This window comes from Ornithodoros turicata, chromosome 6, assembly GCF_037126465.1.
Source record: "Ornithodoros turicata isolate Travis chromosome 6, ASM3712646v1, whole genome shotgun sequence".
NCBI lineage: Eukaryota > Metazoa > Arthropoda > Arachnida > Ixodida > Argasidae > Ornithodoros > Ornithodoros turicata.
Window position 1 is genome coordinate 11,526,146 of NC_088206.1, and position 23,448 is coordinate 11,549,593.

General features: G+C 46.0%; 1 protein-coding gene across 1 annotated transcript; it reads left to right on the forward strand.

The window, feature by feature from the left end:
- Positions 1–558: 558 nt before the first annotated feature.
- LOC135397636 (prolyl 4-hydroxylase subunit alpha-2-like) lies at positions 559–13,581 on the forward strand. Its single transcript, XM_064629248.1, has 14 exons — positions 559–676; positions 5,497–5,695; positions 6,619–6,791; positions 6,957–7,121; positions 7,647–7,807; positions 7,900–7,927; positions 9,131–9,231; positions 9,305–9,475; positions 9,839–10,015; positions 10,085–10,159; positions 10,224–10,286; positions 10,806–10,874; positions 11,001–11,097; positions 12,781–13,581. The coding sequence occupies exons 2-14, from the start codon at positions 5,523–5,525 to the stop codon at positions 12,855–12,857; spliced, it is 1,530 nt and encodes a 509-aa protein (XP_064485318.1). The 5' UTR covers positions 559–676; positions 5,497–5,522; the 3' UTR covers positions 12,858–13,581.
- Positions 13,582–23,448: the final 9,867 nt, after the last annotated feature.

The window sequence follows — 23,448 nt, forward strand, 5'->3', positions numbered from 1 at the left end:
GACGACAGGTTCGAGGTGGTGTTGAGCAGATTCGTGTAGCGTGTAATGTTACCACGACAAGCTTTTCTTCTTCTGAATGCTTTTTTTTTCTCTCTCTCTCTCTCTCTCTCTCTCTCTCTCTTTTTCGATTGGTATTCATAAACTACCAATAATTATAGATAGGGAACTCTGAAACTGTTCGATTGCACTTTTTATGCACTACGTGCTATCGACTAAGGCAGAGGAAGTCGGGGTTAAATTTTGTGGCTTCCAGTGTAAACAGAATACTTTTACAAAATCCGAGCTTCTAATAAAAATCTAAAAATATTTCTATCTATCTGTTCCGAGTCCATATTTCGAGTGATATTCCTTCGCACGTCTTCATCTCCTTTTTCGCCAACCTTCCGCGAGCACGAAGTGTGTCGGGAACTTGCTTCGATGTCCGGGTGTCTGACTCTCTCTCTCTCGCCATTGGTTGTTTCATCTTCGCCCACCTCCATCCCTGAGAGGGACCTCTTCTGCCGGGGTGGATGAGAAGAAGCTCTTCTTCCTGCTCTCATTGTACGTGCGTGCGCGTTGTCTGCGTGGACGTCGATTGTTGTGCGGGCGTACATATCCCATGTGACACGGAATCGTTGAGGATTTACTCACACACGATCCCACGTGTGCCCCGTGAAAGTGGGTTGTTTGGAATTTGGTGAGTATTCCGCCTAATAACGATCGTTTTTAGCGTAATACGTGCGCGAGCGACAGGTGCTTCCCGAGATAGTGAATCTGTGAAACGTGTGGAATCTCACACGTTCGGAAATCATTTTCTCCTCGAGATGTTCGCAGTCTTTACGATAGAAGCCATGAATGAAAAGTGCGATGAAACTGACGAAAGCTGCCCGAAGTCCTGAGAATAGGCATGCACGACACAGCACCTTTTGCCGTTGATAATATAAGTGGTTTTGATTTATATGTTTGCATGTATTATGCAGATGCGCTATTAACGAGATTTTTTTGGTACTTATGTTTATTTCCTCTGCCTATAAGAATCGTGCCAGCTCTTTCCTCGAATTTGAAGTAGCATGCGTGAAGATATTTTTCGAATTTCTGCGCTATTTTTAGGGAGCCGTAGTATAGATATGGAACGTGTTTACAATGACGATTTAGGTAACCTGATGTACCGATCGAGGTATATCCCTCCGTTGCCCGCTCTACCAACCTTTCAGAACCACACTTTCAGTGTTTCTAAATGTGCTGGACTCTCGCCCTCTCACTATATGTCAAAATTGCTTGGTCCACGGTCTAATCCAGCCCATCAACGTTCTGCCCTAGAAGCACTTCTAATCTTTTTGGACAGCGTATACGACTTCGATGTACACTGTGAGGCGACTGATTATTCTACTTCACCACGCTGCCGCCAACAATGTGATGAAAATCCCCAGTCGTCGTCATTGGAATAAAGTTGTTGTTGTTGTTGTTCCCTTTGAAGCAGATGACATAACGTTGCTGATCTTTGATTCGACAGCTTCTTTTATGGCATCGTTTCTGCTAAAAGGCGCTCGTTTGTCTTGTATTGCCCACCTGTGGCTATAGTTCAATAACAGATCGCAGGTAGCAGAAATATGGGAAAGGCGAGAGTTTAAGCCTTATCGTGCAATGCAACTATACTCCATCAGGAGCCAGGTACTCGAAATCTGCGCTCTTGAAAAAATGAGGAAACAATGAGTTCTTTTAGTCCTAATATATTATAGATATTGCATATAGAATATTCTATATAACAAGATATATATATAATAAATAAGTATAAGAATATTATATATATAGAATATTGTACTATATTATATTATAGAATATATATTTGAGTATATATAATTAGTTCCTTTCGAGACCAAGTTCACGAAAGATTATGCGAAGTCTGGGGATGTCTGCAATCCTGTGATCAGGGGACTAAAATGGGGAGTGATTGCAATATAAGGGACTAGAAGCTGTGATTCTACTCGCTCTTTGTTTTTTTTTTCTTTTTCTTTCTTAAGTGTGCAATATCAAAACTCTGATAAAGACAAAGAAGATTATCAGATAATCATAGGCGTCCATGTATCGCCATTTTGTCCTCCCTTTTATTACCAATACAATTCTGCGCCAACATCGTGTATAGTGCTTTGCCAATTGTTCGGCACAACAAATGCTTCTAATGGCGTGACTGACAGTGATATCCGGTAAACTAATGTTAGCCAGTGCGTATCCTTTCTGTCGAGCGTGTAGTCACGGAGCCTGGTCGTCACGTTTGGGTTACCGTTCACGGTAAGAGTACTCACGATGCGGTATCCCGTTTGAAGAACCGTTCTGCTTTAAAAAACCTACACGAAGTTGCTCTCCGTTCGTAATATTTAATTCGGGGCTGTTTTCCTAATCTCCCGGTGTGGTATCATTTTTAAGTAAAACGGGTCTGAAACGGTGCTTTGACTTCCACCTTACTGTGTTTGTTGCGCTTTGTGTAATATATTATTCGATAATTTCATAGGCGGCTTAGGACTAGTATACAGTAGGAGATAGTAATAAGGGGCTAGTACATACTGTCGTATTGCTGGGCTAGTAAATGGCACTAAAATATGTTTGTTCCTTTATTCATTCTTTGCCACTTCTTTGCTCACTGAAGCAATGCGTGTCTTTTTGCCAAGAAAAACTGAATCATCGTAATTGATTTTTTATTGATTTTATTTATTTATTCAAATAGTAACAACGACGAAATTGTGGAGGGAACAGCGAGAAAAAAAAAAACGTCATCGTTATCATTATCGTCCACCAACGTGTTGTGTTGTTTACGTGTCTTGCCCTTCGCTCAGATTAACAGGGATGTTCACTTTCACACACACCCTGTAATCTGTCCCACACCTAATCTAAGAAGAAATACCTAATCTAGAGGCGTAATCCGAGAAAAAAAAAAAAAAGAAAGAGTGAAACGGGGAGTAATTGCAGCTTCTAGTCCCCTAAATTGTAATTACTCCCACATTTTAGTCCCCTGACCCCGTAATTTACTCCCCCAGGACTACAAACAGTCACCGCACTTCGCAAATCGTCTCGTGAATGCAACAGTGTACGTAAATATGTGCTGTTCGTGAACTTGATGGAATAAGGCTATATAACTTATATAACTAACATAGCAATTTCCCATCCGTAAGAAATAGTTTGCGGTTCTTCGCTTGCCTTCGAAACGCAGTAGGCCTTTCAAGGCGAGCATGCTGTGAAGCAGGGGATGGGGGCACGACCATAATGATGCGTTTAGTCAGTCGTGATCTGCTCCTCCGCGAGGGATGCCTGACCTAGAAACGAGCTCGGCAACTTTCGCCCGCATTTGCTTGCATTGTTGCTGGTTTCTTACTCCAGAAATATATTAAAGGACGTTCGGGGCGTACCACACAGCGTGTTTTTTTTTTCTTTTTCTTTTTTTATGAAACTCGGAGGCGTATCTTGGGTGAAAGCCTCCAGAGCTTCCCTTTCTCTTTCTTTTTACTACCTCCACAAGTATCGGCGGCGAAGTGCTCCTTCCTGGCGGACCTTTCGAACGAAAGATAATGATAGGGGAAAATAGCGAGGTGGTACGTCAACGTGTATCGGAAGAAGTCATATTAGTTTAATTTGTGTCGAATACGTCTCACTATGCTCAAAGTTCCTGTTTTGCTTTTTGTACCGTTTTTGCACCGTTTTCCTCCCTGGACGCCTTAGGAAGCACGCCTTAGATGAACTGCATACCCATGCGTCTGTGCACTGGTATGACCTAGTCGTAAGGGATTCATGCGCCAATGATGTGTCGACTGTAGGCGTGGATGTGTTATGGTCGTTACGCCGCGTACGAAGGTATCGGAATGCAGTGTATGGACAATGGACAAGTACTAAGAAAGGACCCGGATATGATCCCATTATTGACCTATCATCTCGTCGTTTTATATCCCGCAATGACCAGCAAATCACTTGCCAAATTTCCTCACTCATGCTCATTGTATGTACAGGTCCCGACAAAAGTTTACGGAACACCAGATTGGCGTATATGGGCATCTGACAAACTTACAGACACGTGACTGGGTATTCCATGCACCTCTCAGTAAGTGTGTACACTCCCGTTCGCTGCTAGGGTGTCGCTCCGATCAAGAAATACGTCGCTCTCGCGTTCCGTAAACATTTTTCTGGATCTGTACTTGTTGTTGCTGTTGTTGACAAAGTGACATCACTAATATCACACAAACTGTGCTGGGTTCACTGTATTTTAGCAGTCCGCGGGAGCCTTTTTAGTAATTCCGCGTGAGCCTTAAAACAAGTATATTTTCTCTACTGCTACCTATACGTGTAATGCTTTTGTTTTTCTTGTTCTTTTCGCATCCGATGCATTTTGCTATGGCCTGCTAGATTACCATAATTTTACTATAATTTTACTTTGTTTGCTCCTGCTCCTTCCTCTTCTTCCTCCTTTCAAAAGATGCCGATGGGTGATGGCATTTATTACACTTTTGTTTTCTATTATGTACTCGTTCCTTTTCTTCTTCTTTCGTTTCGCTATGCTTCTGACAGAACGAGGTAGTCAAACTGGTGTACTAAAGTTGGATCTGAACAACTAGCCTCCAAAAAGCCGTTCATGCATTGCGGTCACGTCGCCGTTTAATCCTGACCTTGCATCTACTTCTGTATTCGTTCTTAGCACGTTAAAGACCCGAAAACGTTGCACAACAGAGGCCAAGGGGCAACAACAATAATAATAATGTAAAAGTGACAAAATAATGACGCGAAATAGAAAATATCGAAGTGAGTCAGTGGTATACGAGCATGCATAAGTGTATTAGCGGATATGACGTCAGGATGAGATGATATATAGGCAGGGAAGCTAGTCACCATTAGGTTAGTGTGGGTTGGGTTAGGTTACATGACGTCGGGTGAGATACTATATAGACAGGGAAGCTGGTCAGCGTCCAGACAACACGTCTATCGCGGTTTCAGCGCGGGGACGGTGATGTCCGCGTTCATGGTCACTGCACCACGGAAAGAGGGGGGGGGGGGGGGAGCCGTACAATTCGTCATTGCTTTTTATTTCGCACTTTAATTGCGCTCTTGCTCTTAACGGTATATCCGCTGTTGTGGAGATGATCGTTTGTTACGAGCGACTTGCTTCAATATAGCGACACGGTAGTGAAATGTTGAGAGTATAACCACTTACTTCGTGGCGACTTTTACCTTTGGTCAGTGGTGAATGGGTTTATATGTGTGTGCTCCGCTTCTACTCCATACTGTTATACATACAATGTATGCACATGTTGTCCTCTACTGCGTCTAGCTCAGAAAACAATAACGCAATGCAACTTGTACAACGCATTTGCTACGGTTCGCAGCGGTCCTTGAAACCGGGCTTCTTGCATGGGCCACGTAATCATCTTCGTAAACGAGCCAAATTATTTTCCCATTACATTTCCAGGGACAAATATTTACCATGCCTCCGAGGAATATACATATTTCGGTACACATTTGCGTGTGTCGTTCGTGCAGGTCGTGCGGTTGTCCATCCTGAAGGGATGCGGTGGCAGCATGGCTTGCTGCTCCTGCTCCTGCTCTCAGGGGTGGCCCATTGTCAGGTCTTCTCATCGGTGACCCACATGAGTCAGATGGTCTCACTGGAGAGGAGGCTCGTGTTCAGATTGGGAAACTTCCTCAATCGAATGGAACACAAGCTCAACTACTTACGAAGGTCAGTTCACGACTACATTTGCCTCTTATCGCGGTATTACAGTGTACGTGAGCAGCGAGATTTAGTGTACGTGCAGCGGAAGACATTCACGACAGAGGTTCCGAATGCGGCGATAAGCAGGTCGCGCTTGTCATTTACTGTGAATGAGATTACATAACTGACCCTGGATTTGATCGCTTCCTTTATCGTATCTTTTTCGTTGCTGCCTTCAGTTTACTGAAACTCGATATTAGTGTGTTTTAATACTGTGCATGCAAGGCGGTTGTGGACGGTACAACTAAAAGTCTCTCCATTACTTGGAGTTTCCGATGCAGGGTGAATACATTTGCTATTCTGTATGGCTTTCATATTTCTTACGAATAATATCATCAACATGAATATGTATCTATACTTGCATCTAAATGTTTCATGCACAGATAACTGCAGGTTCTTATGCGGAAACAAAAAGAAGAAATATTGCTTCCAGCACCGTGTGTCGGCGATCTCCAGCGCACGTCAAAGAACCCCTGGTGGTCGAAATTATCCGCAGCCCTGCTCTGCTGCACGCGCAGCGTGTAGCTACACAAGTGTTGGCTGGCTCACTTTACGTGTATATCTACTGCCAATTATTAATTCGATGCAATGTCTACAAAGGAATGATACGGCCGCATGATGTTACCGCACCATCCCAATTATTATTAGGGCGGACGACACAAGATGATCTGTTGAAGAAACACGTGTTATAATGAGGTCATTATATGTGCTGACTCCTCATCTATGGCACCGGCCTTGAAGCCTTTGACTCGTCGTTTCCTTCTGATAGTTTTTTTTTTTTTTTTTTACTGCCTTCCGGACATCGTCTCTACACAAAATTATGTAATCTAAATGTGTTGAGAGAGCGCGCTTTTTCCCTTCTTTGTGATGGCCTTACATTTTTTTTACAGCTTCTTGAGCGATTACTACCAAGCGACAGCACCCGACAACCAACTGGGCTCCTCGGATGAGTCCTTCACCAATAACCCCACTGCTAGTCCTATTGACGCTTATGCCACGATCAAGAGGCTCACGGTCGACTGGAACGACATAGCCGACCAGTTTAGGGAGCCCGACTGGATCGGTAAGGCTACGTCTTTCAATGCCATTTGCATACTCTTGGCACGCGTCCCTAGTAATACACACATACGCGCGCTTTCAAATCGATCCTTGATAATCCGGTCTGTATAGTGTCTGTTCGTTTACTATTCTTTTTTGTTTTTCTCTCTCTCTCTCTTATGTGGTAAAGAAGTCGAACGTGTTGTAATGGAGACGAACGAGTCCTTCCCGAGTCAGAGCGACCTGGTAGATGCCGGTGAAGCCCTCATCAGGCTGCAGCAAACGTACCGTCTCAATCTCACAGAGATGGTGCGAGGGAACATCTTGGGTCACAGGTCATCTGCTCATCTTTCAGGTGTGCACATCAGATATTTTTGGATTATCTTTCCAGTAAAAATTAAATTGCCGCCTAAGGTGGCCATGAGTCAGTTTCTTCCGTGAGCTCGTTGTCCTGCTCCAAAAGGCTTCCTCTTGGCGTATTATGGCCATTTTTTTAGAACACGTCTTATCCTCCGAAGGGCTCTGTTACGTTCACTGACCCCTGCGAGCGTCTGTTGTAGGCTATATCTCATGAAGTCTCCGTAACTCTTAATCAGCTGGACTTTCGCCCCTCTCTCTATCAAAATTGCTTGGTCCATGACCAGATCCAGCCCGCGCCAACTCTCTGCCGTCAAAGACCTCTGACGTTTTTTGGACACCATAGGACTTCGATCCTTATTGTGAAGGGGTTCATTATTTCATTCCCAACATCACCACCAGCAATGGGGTAGAGTATCCCCCCTAGCGATGAAACACCCCATTCATCATCTAGAAATAAGGTCGTTGTTGTTTCTTTCATGACATTTCTTTTGCCTCAATTAACTGCCTATCCTTTACGCAGCTCGCGACTGCCTTTACTTCGGTCAGCTGCTTTACAGCCAGGCTGACTACGCAAACGCAGCCAAATGGCTCCAAGAGTCTCTGGACAGGCTCCAAGTGGAGCCAGAACCTTCTATGCCGCGAAGAACCGTGCAGGCCTACTTGGACAACGCCCGAAGCATGGTACGCACAGGGCCCTGTCTCTCTCTTCTTTTTATTTTTATTTTATTTAGTAGCGCAATCACCTACCGGTGCTTTTCATTTATATTTTCCAGCTGGACGAAGAGGAAGGTCGAAGCAGAGGTATGTACCTGTGTATTACCCCTGTCAGACGTACTAATTTAGTGTCACTTATTTGAAGTGCACTCCGTCCTGTAATGTCACTTTCACTAGGCTCCTGCTACACGGCATAAGTAAGTGTCACTAAGAGCGGTCATGGTGATGACGATGGGAGAGCTTGAACTCCCACCTAACATCGGGGAGTGCGCCACGCTTTCTTGGTAAAATCATTTTTCTTACGTCCAGAAACATTTCATAAAGATTTTCTTCGCAGTTGAAGTCGATTGAACGTCATAAATATAATTGTTGCGAACCAACACAAGTATATTTATTTGACAAATTTTCAATCTTCTTCTTCACCTCTTTGGTGGTGTTTACATAGTTTACTATGTCTTGCGCGTGCAACTGGCCCGCGATGTCAGCATACACTTTCTCTTTTCGCTTGGTCCTCCCATGTTCTGATAGCATAGGTTTTTATCTCAGACCACGATGCCCTGTCTTTTTTGTCTTCCATTATTCAGTGCTTCACTGCGAGTATTTCGCGATTTCGCCGGTAACATTTAACCACCGTGCAATGTCAACAAATATGGTGGCTGCCGCGAAGTGGATTACGAACTCTACTGGGCAGTCTGTGAACGAGAGTACCGGTAAATCACGCCAAAAATCCTTACGTCTTTCTTATACAAATCAGCGCTGTCTTAACAAATTTGTCCAAAAATAAATTCCGATTGGGTTGTTTCTTTCCTTTTCCAAAAATAAGCTTTTTGTTACGCAATCCCTGCCGTGGAGGCTACGTACTTGATTGTCGCAGGCAAAGTGAAGTGAGTTTGGCGAACTCACTTCATCGTAAGTGTACTTTGCATTTAGTGTCACTAAAAGATGCCGTGTGACTCCAAAAGAATGACACTTACTGCAAGTGTACTCGCTGAAAGTGACACTAAATTAGTACGTCTGACAGGGGACTGCTATATGGGATGAACTGCCGCTATGTATGTACTGCTTACCAACCACGCTGTGTGCCCTGGCGTGCTGAAATAATCTTTTAAATCATTCAGTGCTTTCACACACCAAGCGTCATGTAACAGCTCGTCGCACCTGTGCGACTTACGTTTCCATCTTTTTCTTTTCTATTTCTATTTCTATTGCATTCTATTTTGCTTCTGTGTGTTACTCCCAGAATGGTTACCTCTCTTTCGCTGTAGTATTCGTCTGTCTTGACTCGCCCAGGTCATGCCAACAATGTCTTACCGAATCAAGTAAAGCCCTCTCCTCACACGCATGCTTACATGGATCCCTACTACGCTCTTTGCCGTGGAGAGAAGCTAGCGGTAAGTCTCTCTGAACGTGCACGCGGTTCTGTCTACAGCAGGACTAAAGCAATCAAATTTCCTGGTATTCTAGACACCGCTCCAGGAAGCCAAGCTGTACTGTGCGTTCCACGCGCCCCACCCTTACTACGTCATAGGTCCAGTCAAAATGGAGGTCCTCAGCATTCGACCCTATATTGCACAGTTCTACGACGTCATCTCGCAGGAAGAGATCGATGCCATAAGAAGCATTGGAGATCCTATGGTAACCAACTTTGTCGTACTGTAGGTGCTGTCGGTCCCTGTAGAAGGTGGTTGAGTATCGCGATGCGTATGAACTATTTGTAGATTGTGCTCGGAGATTGTGGGCGCATTCATAACCAGGATAACACGCCTTCGGACATCGCGTTGCATATCTCGTTCTCGTGCAGGTCATTGAACAGGATAAGAGAAGTTAGCACGGTCAAACAGGCCGCACATTTTCGGATGTTGCTATGCAAATGTAATTTGGATAATGTGGAGTTTGTAATCTACGCGTATCTTGTTCGGAAGCAGAAGGGCTTCTAGATCGATGTTGCGCAATAATCTTCCCACGTCATAAAAGTTTTCTTTTTTCTCGTATTTTCAGCTGGACCGCGCCACGGTCAGGGACATCGGACAGAACTTGGTGTCGACGGGTCGCGTAAGTCAAGTCGCTTGGATTACACCGGACACGAGTGACCTCGTGGAGCGTGTGAACAGGAGGGTGTCACTTCTAACAGGGTTGTCTACGAATTACGATACGGGAGACTCGGAAATCATACAGGTATCCGTGAAGCCAAAGAACAACCATATCGTTTTGGTGCTATATACCTACTTCCGCGCTCTTTTGCAGTACAACTCATACGGCCCTGGAGGTCATTATGAGCCGCATCGGGACATGCTCTTTGATGAATTCACCGAAGAAGAGGTACGATGAATGGTGGTTAGATTTCGCGTCCCCCGCTGATGCCAACCTTGTGCCTTATTTTTAGAAGCAAAATATGGAAGAGACGGACAAGAAATCTGGAGATAGGATAGCGACTTTTATGTTCTACGTAAGACTCACTTGCACCTTTCTCCTTATGCGGCTTACGCAGCTGTCTAGAGCAGTGTTTCCCAAAGTGTGGTCCGTGGACCCCTGGGGGTCCGCGAGAGTGTCCGTGGGGGTCCGCGACCGTCTCTCACATTCCAGTGAGGATTTTCGTCCTCACAAACACGCGCTCGTACATGCTGCCCGATTTCCAAACACCCAGAACTTCCAAAATTGCTACAAGCATGCTTCAACTGCTAGCTTCTAATTTCTGATAGAAAAGTCCTGCAATGCACGTTTGTCCGCGTCATACACATACAAACAAGAAGAAGAAACCAGTCCGGAATCGTTTCTGAAGCTGTATCGAAAGCACGCAGCAGCTGACGATGTCCCTGGTTATGCACTGGCTGTGACGGGGGGGGGGGGGGGTCCGTGAATTGGTTCTCATCGCTTCCGGGGGTCCGTCATCGCCAAAAGTTTGGGAAACACTGGTCTAGAGGGAGGTTTGACGAAACCTTGTATTTTTTTAATTTTTTTTCTACAGCTGACAGACGTAACCCTCGGAGGCTCGACGGTCTTTCCGTATGCCAAGGCCGCTGTCTCCCCGAAGAAGGTACCTGAAATGTCTAACACATCATCGACGAAATACACTTTAAATTAAAATTAGCGGCGTGCAGCGGCATTGTAAACCCTATATATCTAAGTCCTCCATCGGCTTGTCTTGTTATACGTTTCGTAGGGTTCCGCCGCCTTCTGGTACAATATCCTTGAAGACGGCAGCTACGACGGCCGTACTCTTCACGGTGCCTGCTCCGTTCTACACGGCACGAAACACGGTAAGAGCATTTCCTATACGTATTCTAAAGGAGTGTGTCCTCTTCCACAGAGGAGTGTGAGTTTATAGAGCATAGCTCGCTACCTCTTGCTTACCGCTCATCCTTCCACGCAAACCCCGTGACAAAGCTCTGTCTCTTTGTCTGCGCTCTTGACGTGTACAAAGCTGCTTCCCATTGCACGGCTTGCACTAACACGAAACGTGTGGCACCACGCATTATATGTATGTTTCACGGATTACTTCGTCTCAAGCGGTTGCATGGTTGTGCCCGAAGCGTTTCTTAACTGCTTTCACGTTTTTCGTGCCTTGCCGCTTTGATGAAACCTATCCTTTTTTGGGTGATGTCCGCGGATGGGCTTGAAAAAACAAAAGCTCAGAGGAGGCTGGATTTTAAGGACCTTTCGAATAGAAGACGCAGTGAATATAATGTCCACAACTTAGGACATACGTGAAGAAAGTTTTCGAGTGGAACAGCTAAGAAGATCTACACAAAACAAGCACGTGTAATGGGCACTAGCATGACTATCCCACTGTATGTCACACTGGTTTCAATAACTCTAGGCACGCTTCGTATACTATTAGAGCATACGATGTGTCTTAATCGCCCACGGTTTTACGCCTCGAGACAGCTGTGGACCACACGAGTAGTAACGGCAAGTGACCTTGTAAGTCATTAGAGGCAAGGCAAAAAGCAAAGGCATTATTGTGCAAAGCAAAGACAAAGGCTATCTGCGTCGATGTGAACCTGCAGCCAAAGTTTTATACCAAGGGCGTAATAGACGCATAGGAAACGGCTACAGCGAACATCGAAAGTGATGCTGCCGTGACATCACGGCAGAAGCTTCTCTGCGGTCACGCTGGTGGATCCCGCAGGCTGATGGTGCTTTAGGTCAGTGGTTCCCAAAGTGTGGTCCGCGGAACCACGGGGGGATATTATGATACTAAAGAAGGCAGAAATATACTACCTTCTCATTTCCTGCATGTCGGTGCCTGGTTTGTTTTTCCTTTTCTTTCTTCACGTCCCTTATTTATGTTAACATGAATCGTACTTAGCGGGGGTCCTCGGATGGATTCTCAGTGGTTTGGGGGGGCCCGACAGGATGAGAAGTTTGGGAAACGCTGCTTTAGGTCACGTGCTTGTGACGTCCAATAGGAATGACAGAGATTCTCTCTCCTCTGACGTCATTTGTCAAAAGAGAATTTCGTACAAGGGTGTGCACCCCTCCGACTAGCGTGCAACAAAATACTGTTTCCTTTATTTTCTTTTTTCCAACACTATGTCCTGCAGTGCAACGCACCATAAAGCGTTCTCAGCTTCTCTGTTGCTGCTTTCAGCCATGGCATTTCTGGTGGAGGGACTGGGTTCTGCATAAAACCTGAACGATGACTTGCGCATACGTCTTATAATATTCTGGTTTGAGTGACTAGACAAGTGACCCAAGTCCATGAAAACATCGTTTTGCGATATAAAAGCATCTTTAACAGAGTTTGCTTTAATTATTCGGCATTCAGTCTATGCATGTTTGCGTGGGCGCACGCATTAGAATGAATACTTCGTCTCCTCAGGCTCCTAGTTTTTTTAATGAAGCTGGTTGACTGTGTCACACTTCATATCTTCTCCATTCCCTTCTATTTGTACCGGGGACAATTTCAGAGCTATATTTTAAGGTGACCGTTCTTGCAGTGGCCAACCTATGGATTCGGACCAACGGGCAGATGTTTCGGCGGCCGTGTCCAGCCGTGAGCACGAAGGTCCAATAGAGGATCGGCAACAAGTTCCCAACACCTGTGATATATTCGTGTCGTTCTCTGTGTGCGTAAGGTATCCTAAACTGACTGATGCGCGAAACTTCTCTAGAAAGGACGTGCATGGCTCCTCTGTGACAACGCCACACGTGTTTGGAAAAAGGTTGATGATAACGTCTGGTCTGAGATGGAAACGTATATTGCGCTGTTTACATGTTCCAACACATCCGTTTTTGGTAGACTCGATGTTTCCGTGCCTGGTTCCAATAAGTAGTGTTCCTGAAGTCCCTCGTTTTTTTTTTTTTTTCGCTTTCTTCGTTTAAGCGTCTACGGAAGAGCTTTAGCTAATCGGGGGAACAGTTGCGGAGATATGATCTTTCTCGCGAAAACAAAAATAACGTGGGGCCGGCCTCAGCCCAAGTTTCCAAGACCTTTCGGGTGCAGCCTCTTACCCTGAAGTTTATCCTTTTGCCCCCTTTCCCAACAGGAACACATCCCGTAGGTCTCATATATCGCCCCAGGGTGCGAATGTTGGTTTGAAGACTTCCACATTTGCACCCCTGACTGTATAGTGTCCACATTATTTTATATTTTGTCTTCTTTAGTTGTTTCTCCTTTTCTCTCTCTCTCTCTCCTTGTATTATTATTTTTTGTTTACGAGGCGCTAAAAAATTGTGACCCCTTCGGCTTTGTGGAGCCTGTTTGAACAAACATGTTGAAATAAATGATGGAAAACTGACAGGAACATGTTTTTCTTTTCTTTTTCTTTTTCTGTCGGGGCAGTATACAGTGATCACGGTTACATCTGCGCTCCCTAGGACGCATCACCTCGGTATAAATGTTCGTGCCACTCTGGTGTCCCTATGAAGTTATACATTTTTCTCATGCACTCTTAAAAATGAACTTCACCGCATACCACGCTCCTAGCCAACCATAATCTCGAATGATATCGTTATCTGCCCTGATTTGCTGAAAACAGGGGGCGTACGCCTTTTTTGTGATACTTATGCAGTTCATAATTGTCACAAAAAAGGCGTACGCCTCCCGTTTTCAACAAATCCGAGCAGATAACGATATCACTCGAGATTATGGTTGGCTAGGAGCGTGTGTAGCGGACGACGACAACGACGACAACGATGGCCACGCGCGTGGAGCACCGGCTTCAGTTCCACCGGCGCGGACATGGAGATAGGCCACCGTCATCGCCTCTCCGTGGCATGCCATCATCGCCGGTCGGGGCTCATGTAGAGGAATACCACCGTCCTCTACACGTGCTATGCGGTGAAGTTCATTTTTAAGAGTGTGCTTTACGTTCAACGCCCATAATACAAAAAATGAAACCGTTGGTGCTGAACGCGGGTGCTATGAAAATAACAGTGTTCCTTTCTCTCTCTCTCTCTCTTTTAAACATATTTGTGGCTGAACAGCTCTATTAACAGTCATTGTCGCGCCTGCAAAAAATAAATAAATAAATAGACAAAAACACTGCACTAAGTGCGCGATGACACGATGTCCTCACGCGATGACGCTAATGTATACCGTATTCTGAACAGTTCGGCATGGACATATAATCATGCGGTGCTCCATCGACTATACCCTGCTGTTTTCGCCTTCTGAACATGTCCTTCGTAATCGAAACAAAGTTACGCCCATATCGATTACACCTTCCCCTCTTTCCCTTCCCCACTCACCGTCACGTTATACAGCCTATACCGTATCGCACCTTTATCATTTCTCCTATAGAGCGGACGCGAAGAATTCACAACAATGAATGCCACCTCGACCCTACTTCCACGCATCAAGCCGAACGGGCGAAGCAGGTTCTTCTGGATCTTAGCAGTCGTCACAGATCTGAGCGCCCTGTACTTGTTCGCGGACGAAACCATGCCTGCTTTCGTCCACGCGTCTCCAGTACGTCTGCCCTTCACTCGTTGCAAGTTTCTATTCAGCATTGCGACTGCCGTTATCACGGTACACCTGTACGTTGCCCGTCTCGGAAGATGTCTCGGCGAGGGGAGCCTCCACCAGCAACTCATTGAGTTCGTGAAGAAGAGAAAAGCAACGGGTCTAAAAACGTTCTTTGCAACGGCTGTTGTCCAAGTTGGGCTCCTCTTTCTGGTCTGCCTCGTTTTAGACGTTGTGGCCTTGGTAACCTGCACCGAGACTGGACGTGCAGGAATGGCAGTCCTGGTACTGAACACGTCAGAGATGCACTCGCCGAGCTGCACGAATACCAAGGCGGACGAACATGTGAGAACCGCATCCCTCATCAGAATATGTGTCTTCTTTGTGTCCCAGCTTGGAAAATCGCTCGCTATGGTGACATACCTGCACCTGGCACATTCGCTGCAGCAGGCCATTATTGGACTACGGCAACAGCTTCGTAGTATGAGTTGTACAACCCTCACGTTCGACGTACAGTTCGGCTTTAATACTCGACTGCGAAATACGCTTACTAGACTGCACGAGTTGAATCGCACGTTCGGCTTCCTGGCCCTAATATGGTACGTTGAAATAATGATGTCCATGATCGCCACCGTTTATTCTATTCTGTTAGCCATTAGAAGTGTCGCGCACGCTGCGACGTATGTGTTTCGTTATCCGTGGAATCTCTTTCTTTTGACAGTGTACGTGATAATGTCGCGTACGTTGTGTTCAATACATCGCGAAGCCGAGCAGATGCGACTGGAGTTGAGCTTCATAGCGGCGAACGTTTCAGAAGGTGATCACGCCCTGAGTGCTTTGGTGAAGGTGACACGCAGATCGTGCAGAGGAAGAGTGTTCATGCTCACAGCGTGGGACACATTCGCATTTGATGGTCATTTCTACATGAACACAGTCAAAACTGTGTTTATGTACGCCGTTATTCTTTAGCCACTTCCACAGTCACCATATTTCTGTCCTGTTATTGACGACCCTGGGCTCCGCATCCTGTTGGTATCTGTATAGCCTTTGTATATGTACAAGTATCCTCTCATTAAATGTTCGTTCTGTCATCTGTTGTTCTGTCCCGACGAATATCAATATGCAAGGCCTTCCTGCTGCAAAGGTTTGAAGACCTATCGAGCAAGCCGCGTTATTTATGTGTCCTGGCCTGAACTGCTTTTTAAAGTAGAACAGAAGTCATTTTTACCACCCTGTTTTCTTTCTATAGTTGAGTAAGGCAGTAAAATGCACCATTAGAAGTCTTAATTATCGTATAAACTGAATTTAAAGTACGCCGCAAAAAGCGACCGTGCACAACTGTGGTGGAGAGCAGCGCCAGCCTGTGACGTTGCGCTGACTCTACACCGTCCGCGCTCGCTGATTGGTTCAGAGTATCGTCTGCTAGTCAGCTGTTCAGGGGCTCTGAAGAAACATTGCACGCAGGCAAACTCAGGCAGGTCAATGAATTCCTCCATGCCCACGGCCACCCTTTCAATTCCTAATTCCTCCGAGGGAACCAGGTTTACCGGCTACAAGAGAAGAAAGTCTTCACACACAAAAGATAAAGATAGGCGCTGACCTCGACTGGCAGCGCAAACCTTATGCCGTTCCTCCTCGTTACACCCTGGTGGACGAGTCGAGAGTGAATAAGCGTGGCTGTGTTTGTGTACATTTTTTTAAAACTGCATGCATCAAAACCTTTTGGTGCTCTTCGGCAAATTGACGCATATACTTCGATCACATGTCTTAAGCTGATAATATTTTGGATGGCCCTCTGTACTCCTTTAAAAGAGCTGCCAATCAAACTGGGCGACTGTTGATGATGCTGTTAGCAGAACTTCAAGCAGCCTAACGCTGGCCTAGTACGACACAACGACGCTCATGTGGAAACGTGTAAGAAAACTCAGTGTACTGGTCAACATTTTCCTCACCTATTCGCAGGATTTTGCACTTTTCGGCGTTAGTACTGGTACTACGTAGTACGACGAATCGCATCCCAAGTTCCGCGTAGGACCTTGTCCTACGACGAATAATTCCCAGGCCGTTTGTCTGAATTCACCGTGAGACCGTGAGACAAGCTACATACTCCAGATCTAGTAGAGGAAAAAAGGAATAAAAGAAACGTCTCAAAAGACGAGAGCTGTGCTGTATGCTCTTAACGAAGGTGATGAGTGAGCGCTGTGCACCCTGCATTCGCCCAGCACTTTCACAACGTCAAGGGTCGGCAATGAAGACGGTCCAGGAATCTCTGAAGTTGGAAACGGGCAGTGTGAAACCGCGCACGTTGGGGAAGGATATGTTCCGAATCTTCACTCACACGCACCACACCTTGAACACAGCGACGAAGGTTGGGCGCCTATCTTGAACAGAACTGCGTTGGCCAATTGACATTTAGTCGAAGTCTGTGGAGCAAAGTTTCGTGCGGCCGGGACATCCGCGGAGGGATTCAATGAGAAAGGTCTGTGGGAATTCTGCGCAGCGGCGACGTCGGCTCTGCGGGACTCCCACTGGCTCCGAAGTGAACCACGCTGGATGACGCACAACGTACGTTTGTCATCTTCAGAGGTCAAATATATTTTTTGCGCGGGACCGCGTTGGTCAGCATCGAGTGATTCTCTGTCAGCAGCATCATTCCCAGCAATGCCGATGTGACCTGGGAGGCTGGGATCAACTGGATCTCGTTTGTGTGAACATTTGCGACAGCGGCATTGTACGATAAGATGATGTCGTACACTATGACCACTGGAGGCCACAGGTGCGCATAGTGTTTGAAGGCCGCTTTTGGAATCGGAATGGATTAACGAGTCAATCTCCTCCATACCAGAACTCCGACAAAAAACAACGTTACTTGGCGATGATAAATGGGGGGAGTTTCATCGCAAGGGTTGATACTTTACCCCAGTGCTAGTGGTGATGTGGGGGAATGAAATAATAAGCCCCTTCGCAGTAAGGACCGAATTCCTATGGTGTCCAAAAAGGGTCGAAAGAGCTTTGAGGGCAGAGCCTTTGTGGGCTGGATATGGCCTGGGACCAAGCAAGTAATTTTGTGAGGGGGGAGGGGCGAGAGTCCAGCTGATTAAGAGTCACGGACAGTGCGGTTCGGGAAGGTTAGTAGTGCGGGCAATGAAGAAGAATGTTTGGAGTAGCCAGTTCTGACCGGGTCGGGACTAACCTCTCCATATTTTTCTTTCTTTTCCAATCCAATCCAATCCAAGAATGTGCACTAGGTCTTCTAGAGCCCCGCAGTGACAGCAGCTGGGAGAGACAACCCCGATGCTAAGATGCCACGAGGCACCTCTCGTGGCATGCGGAAAGCGGGGGTTGGATCAACTCTTCTCAGCATAGATGGGGGAAGAATGTCAGTTGTCCATTGCCTGAAAGCCACAACTCCGACATTTTTGAAGAAGCAAGCATAAATTATTGCCGTTACATAAAGCGGCCAGCGCCGTGTTTCGTGACACCTCTATGTCAACGCTTTTTACGGCCTAAAGATTGAAGAGTAAGCAGAAGCCCGTTTCACGAATCAATACCCGCTTTCAAAACAATCCGAAGTGAGTGAATAAAAGAGTGTAGCACAATAAAGCTCGATTAGCGATAACATCCTTAGTTACTCCCAGACAGATGTGCCAGTGGAATAGGTGCTGCATATACCGATCCCGATAATTTGTTGTGTTCACACCAACACGTCTTAGAACGCCCACTGAAGAGGGCGCGAGGCTCGTAATTATAGGAAGACCTAAACATTAATGCCTCATTATACACTGTGCGATTATTGAACGAACTGTCGCACGCCACGATACTCGTCATAGTTGGGGGACGCCAGAGAAGTTCCACATTCGCAACCGGTCCCTTCTGCGTTTCTATCGTAATATGCAGGTTTTAAGCATTGCCCTGGTACGTTACACTAGTACATTTCTATTTATATATCTGCTTCATGGAATATCCAGCTTGATTATTTGTACCGTTCAGGTCTCCAACTTCCTCATGGTGATTGATACCGTTACAAACCTCGTGAGGATCTTCGCGTCGTTTCTGACGTCGCACTTGTATCGTACATCAGCAGCGGGAACGCATGAACTCACTGAGGTGTGCAGGAGACGACGAGTCTTCAACCAAAGCTTCATCATTGCCACCGTCGTCTGCTACTTGCTGGTCAACACGTTCTACATTGCAAAATGGCTGAAGACAAACGAGATCCAAGAGTACTTCGACAATTACTTCTACAAGCTCGACGTAAATGTCATCGGCAACATAACGGCAACACTTGTGGCAATTGCCGATTGGAGCTGTTATAACGTAGTTATTATCGTGACAGGCTTCTATGTAGCGCAGTACTGTCAACTCTGCGTGCTTCTGAGGAAGTGCCTGTCTGATGTCTGCAGGCTGGTGAAATCCAGAAGGTACGGCGTCTCCGTTATCTACAGAAGACTCGCTCTTGTAAGAAAGGCCGTTGACGACGTGGAGAAGTCGTTTTCGATTATTATATTTGTCTGCTGCGGGGAATTCATGTATACCCTTATAATGAATGTCCGTACCTTCATGACAGGACTGGCACTGAGACCGGTTCAGATCTACTATTTCAATCTTGCGGATTCGGTCTACTGCGCTGTCATGATGCTGACTTTATTCTGGAACGCGGCGAAGATTGAAGACAGCATCTGCAAGCTTAACGGATTGCTGAATGAAGTGGTAATGCGTGAGACTCGACAGGATTGCTGGAACATCGCTCACTTGCTGCTGGTCAGGGAAGTATGTACTGCGGAGAAGTTTGTGCTCACGGGGGGTGCTGCGTTCGACTTGGATCACAGGATTTTCGCGAACGCGTTCGGAGTGTTTATGACGTACGCCATTATTCTGATGCAGATCACAAATATAAATCCGCACGTGCACTTGGTCTGAGGTGTGATAGGAAGGGAACAGACAAGTACAAAGCTTTCGATGCATTTTGAATTGAGGGCAATTCATATACCAGTTGGTTTTGCGTTGGTTGCTGATGTTCTTGGAGTTCCTCTTGGCTACCGGCTTGCTCCAGACGCTGTAGGGTCCTCCCCTGCATCTCAAGGACCATTGACGCTTCTTTCATGTGCTTCTTCCTTTTGTGCGACGTATAGCGTTGCGCAACCAGAGTTGTACTTGCACATAATTTCATTTTCATATTTCACATCTCATGCTTCTCGTGTAATGGGGTAGAGTACTGCCCTCAAGCGGTGAATCACCCCAGGCCATAGTCATGATTTAGTTGTTGTTGTAAGAAAATACGGCACTCGTGAAGAGAGCTGGCTACTCCGGTTACGCTCCAAGGAAAAAAAAAAGAGTAAAAATGGGGAGTAATAGCATCTTCTATAATCCACTAGACTGCAATTACTCCCTGTTTTACTCCCTTAACCCCGACATTTACTCCCCAGGACTGCAAATTGTCACTGAAGTTGGCAAATGGTCTTCCGAATGCAGCAATCTACGTAAATATGTGCTTTTGGTCAATTTGATGGTATAAGGCTGCATAACTCAGACAACTTAGCAATTTTCCAACCACACAGAGTAAGAAACAGCGCTTCTTTCATCGCATATTGTGCCCTATGTATGTCGCAAGATTTTATATCACTCGACATATCACGGTTGACGGTTTGATTCAAAGTATTTTCACGCATGGACACGAATTATGTGACTGGGACTCATAGAACAGAGCGTGTAACGCAGTCTCCACTGTGTGACATTCATATACTCCCATGCATTTACTCCCGGAAGGAGTGAAATTACTCTTTTTTTTTTTTTTTCTTAGAGTGTGTACCGTCAACCTCGTGTTATATTGGTCCATTTGACATTACTCTAAGGCGGTTGCTACTAAAGGAGACGGACGGAATGAGATTATGTATATGTCTTTTTGGATTTATGGTAGAGGTCATACGAGGTGCTTGAGGGCACTTCGACGGAGGCCAGAGGAAGCAGAAACGTGCTGAGCAAAGAGCAGAGACTGAGGATCATGTTGTAACATGAATATCTCTTGCATAGACAAGCTCCTGCCTGTGTTCTATTTGGCAACACGGACAACGCTACTTGTGTAAGCTGGAACGGCTCGCCAACGGGAGAAGGGAATAGGGTCCACTGTCACGACTCTGAGACCCAGAAGCACGGGTGGTAGACTTGCTATATGTGCTCCTTGCCCTGTGCTCTGCTCCTGTATAAGCTCTGAAATGTGTTGGCTGCCTGATAGTCACGAACATTAAACTTATATATACAGTTGATTGACATTCATATACAGTTGAGTTACAGACCTCCAGTTGATTCTGCCATGTGACAACTTGAAATGTACGTGTTTAAAGTGCATCAACAACAACAATAAATGCAGGAGAAGTGTATCAAGTTGTGGTGTGCTGTGCCGATCATTACTTCAGGCAGTTGGGAATAAGGTGGGTTGTCTCGGTGCCACACCTTTATTGTAGTTCCGAACTTGAGGTTGTGCAGAAGTGCGTTGAAGTTGTATTGCCACACCTTCATGATCGCATGACTCTGGAATAAAACAACCAACTCTTGTTCCTTTAGTAGGAAGCAGTCGAGCTTTCAATAAGAAGATTCAATATTCAATAAGAAGATTCAATTGCCCGTGTACGTTGGCTGAGCTTTTCTGGTGAAACGGCCGTCATTTTCGCTACAACGTTGATTTCATTTGTAACCTCTACTTCGTTCGGCTTGTAACTTGACGCGACATGTAATTCATGTCAATAGTGAACAGTGTTATGCAATAATTCTTACGTTTACTGTTAAGTGGCAAACTTGTTGTTGAAAAAGCTGACACGATCTGTCTGGCCTCCAGTTCCTACCTCCATCCGTTTTCCAGGAACACCCTTAGTCCAGTGTTTCCCAAAGTGTGGTCCGCGGACCCCTGGGGGTCCGCGAGAGTGTCCGTGGGGGTCAGCGACTGTCTCTCACATTTCAGTGAGCATTTTCGTCCCCACAAACACGCGCTCGTACATGCTGCCCGATTTCCAAACTCCCAGAACTTCCAAAATTGCTACAAGCATGCTTCAACGGCTAGCTTCTAATTTCCTATAGAAAAGTCGTGCAATGCACGTTTGTCCGCGTCATACACATACAAACAAGAAGAAGAAACCAGTCCGGAATCGTTTCTGAAGCTGTATCGAAAGCACACAGCAGCTGACGAGGTTGCTGGTTATGCACTGGCTGTGACGGTGTGTAGGGGGGGGTCCGTGGATAGGTTCTCATCGCTTCTGGGGGTCCGTCCCGCCAAAAGTTTGGGAAACACTGCCTTAGTCGACCGTCCTATTCTATCTAGCGAGTCGCTTGAGCTCCTGAGTCACCGCTAGGCATGACGAGCAGGTACCCGTGCTAACGTTGCCATTAGCGGTGACGAGAACGCATAGTGCATATGTTTCATGTCATCGCTACGAGACTCCACTTTTTTCCTACCATCATCATCATCCGTAAACATATACTCACAGGATTCGATTTCTGGGGAAGCTACTCTTCAAAATGACCTTCACCGCATAGCACGATCCTAGCCAACCATCATCTCGGATGACATCGTTCTTTCCCCTGATTTGTTGAAAACGAGGGGCGTATACGCCTTTTTTGTAACACTTATGCAGTACATAATTGTCACCAAAAAAGGCGTACGCCTCCCGTTTTCAACCTATCAGGGGACAGAACGGTGTCATTCGGGATGATGGTTGGCTATAGGAGCGTGCTATGCGGTGAAGTTCTGTTTTAAGAGTGCAGGACTGCGGTCCTCACTGTGAGTTGACTCTATTTATCCCATTTCACGACATTACCGCAAGCAATGGGGTGGAGCATCGCCCCCTGGCGATGAAACTCCCCACTCATCATCATTCAAATGAAGTTGTTGTTATTCTTGTTCTTGTCTAAATCGTGGAGGCAATAAAAACCTCGTTGAGGGTACACTCTTAAAAATGAACTTCACCGCATAGCACGCTCCCCGCCAACTATAGTCCCGAATGATGTGGTTATCTGCCCTGATTTGTTGAAAACGGGAGGCGTACGCCTTTTTTGTGACACTTATGCGGTTCATAATTGTCACAAAAAAGGCGTACGCCTCCCGTTTTCAACAAATCAGGGAAGATAACGATATCACTCGAGATGATGGTTGGCTAGGAGACGTGCTATGCGGTGAAGTTCATTTTTAAGAGTGTACACTGTTAAAACAGAACTTCACCACATAGCACGCTCATAGCCAACCATCATTCCGAATTATATCATTCTGTGTATTGATTTATCGAAAATGGGAGGAGGCGCCTATCTGGGACAGATTATCTTGTCCCAGATAGGCGCCTCCCCCATGTTTTGAACAAATCAGGACACAGAATGATATTGTTCGGAATGATGGTTGGCTAGGAGCGTGCTATGTGGTGAAGTTCTGTTTTAACAGTGTAGTATATTGTTCGGTCTGCATGTAACAGCGCAAAGAACTGGGAGTCGTGCAAGAGATTTGGTCGAGACATTGTTCCGCAGTGACTGGCGCAAGCTGGGACTTTGAAGATTTTCGGTAAGAAGGGAAGTCAGCAGCGACCGTTAACGGCGGTTGATTGTATCCAGGGGTGAAAACGACGGGTGTCCACGGCGACGAAGTCGTGACACTACTGCGCAAGCGCCATCATAGACATTGTGAGTGTGTGCGTGTGCATGACCCGCCAGCTGGACGCCGAAT